We start from the raw sequence: 1,899 nt of genomic DNA, 5'->3' as shown, positions 1-1,899 counted from the left end.
GGGGCCAGCGCGGCCGCAGCGGGGGCAGCGGCGGCTCCTGGGCGGCGGCGGCGGCGGCGCCCGGGCCCCCGGTCTGCGGCCCACCCGAAAGCCCAGCCACGGGGCAGCAGGAGCCCGGGAGCACCACGGGCAGGGACATGGACGGACCGTGAAGGGTGCGGCCGGCGGTGGCGGGGAGGGGACGCTGAGCGGAGCCGAAGGCGCCGCACACTGGGCACCGCGGGCGGGCTCGGAGGCCGAGGGGGAGGGAAGGAAATGCGCACGGCCCAACCACTTGCTGCCGCCGCTGCCGCCGCCGCCGCTGCCCTGGCTCCAGCCGGCCGCACCCACCTGCCGCCTGGCGGGTCCGCCTCCCGCTGGCCCCAGGCGCAACCTCACTCTCACCCACGCGCACCCCGTGCTCGCGCTGCGCTGGGGCAAGTGCGCCACAGCCTCGGGGTCCCCGCCAAATCTGCGCCGGCTTTCTGGGGTCCTGGCAAGGTGCCCTGCCCCAAATATTTAAATAAGTCCCTCGAGCTGGGAGGCACCCCACGGCCAGGACGCGTCAGCGCCGGCCACCGACAGTCTCAGCGTCTGTCCCCACCGAGTTGGGGCTAGAGAAGAGCGAGGAAAGCGCCGTGGACCCTCGGGCCCCTTTACAGTCCAGCTACTAAAGAGGCCCCGGCGCGCTTTAATGAGAAGGGAGCCCGCCCTTAAACTTTTGCCCCCACAAGGAGGGGGATGGCTGGAGGAGGGGCTTTGGGGCGACTCGATGGGAAGAGGCGTAAGCCAAGGACTTCGGGAAGGACGACGCCGAGCGCAGTTACCGCTCGCAGGGCGCAGGACCTGCCTACCCTGCATCGGCGCGAGAGTGCTTTCCTGGCATCTCGGTAGGAGCGGGAATGAAAGGACTGGGTTACCTTGGAAGCATCCAGCATCCGTAAAGAAAGTACCCGGGGCAGCCCGGAGCGCATGGCAAGGATTACGCTCTATCCTCCTCTTATTGACTCAGGAGCTGTATCAGGCATCTATTAGGCATCACCTGGTAGAACACGGAACCCCCAAACTTCCGAGGAAATATCCTAATAAAATCCTAAACTATTTTGGTAATATATGAAAAATCTTTAGAGAAAAAAAAAAGGTGATTCCTCTTTGCAAAATGAATTCCCTTAGTAATATGCTTTTCACCTTGGAAGAATTCTAATGCGTAGAAAGTTTCGTGCCTAAAATGATTATAATAGACTTTTTTTTCCTGATAAGAACCACAGCAGTGTTCTTGGCAGTTAGTCAGTTCCAGTATTAGAAAGCTTATCTTATCGTAAGGTATTTAACATCCTCCCACCCAATAAACCAAGAAAAGTGTGTGTCAGTTTTTATACTCTGTTTGTGGAAGCTGTATTTATATTGGTCGTTACACTTTAATCCACAATGTGAGATACTGTCAATGTGCCCAAGTTTACATATACACTTCTTAAATTATTAAAGCACATGTCATTAATGGTGCCTAGGACTTCCTTTACAGACTGCTCCTATGAATAAATTCAAATTCTAGAGGAAAAGGAAGATGTCTTTCAAAATAAGGGTTTAAAGTCTGTTGATTCATTTTAAAAATGCCATACAGTATATGATCTTAAATTGCTGCTGATGTTAAATGAAAAGCTTCTTTGGGCCGAGGTTATACTCTATTTTATATACAAGCTTAACAGTATTTAATTTTTAACCATGTATTACACCATGCAATATAGTAAGTCTGACTGAGTCTTAAGAAATTCTCTCCACTAAACAAATCTATTTCATTGGCCAGTTCTTGACATCTGAAACTTACTATTAAAAATGTATTATTTGTGTCTAAGAATGTTGCTGTTAGAAGTCAGGATATCCTCTGGTCCTTGGGGAGGGACATGATTATGACTGGAAAGA

At 52.4% G+C, this 1,899-nt stretch overlaps 1 protein-coding gene across 2 annotated transcripts in view; it reads right to left on the bottom strand.

The window, feature by feature from the left end:
• Positions 1–886, bottom strand: part of FAM189A2 (family with sequence similarity 189 member A2) — a 65,256-nt gene extending 64,370 nt beyond the window's left edge. The window contains exon 1 of one of the 2 annotated variants that reach the window (XM_023213413.2): positions 834–886. Coding sequence is in view for 1 of the 2 variants with exons in the window: in XM_031934088.1 (XP_031789948.1) it covers positions 3–139 (137 nt within the window). In the remaining variant the exon portion in view is untranslated. Of the gene's footprint in view, positions 1–2; positions 667–833 lie in introns of those variants that run through there. The other variant, XM_031934088.1, reaches the window with a different exon arrangement.
• Between the last annotated feature and the right edge of the window lie 1,013 nt (positions 887–1,899).

This window comes from Piliocolobus tephrosceles, chromosome 14 (genome assembly GCF_002776525.5).
Source record: "Piliocolobus tephrosceles isolate RC106 chromosome 14, ASM277652v3, whole genome shotgun sequence".
NCBI lineage: Eukaryota > Metazoa > Chordata > Mammalia > Primates > Cercopithecidae > Piliocolobus > Piliocolobus tephrosceles.
Note: the sequence above shows the minus strand (reverse complement) of the source record. Positions and strands in the feature narration are given on the sequence as shown.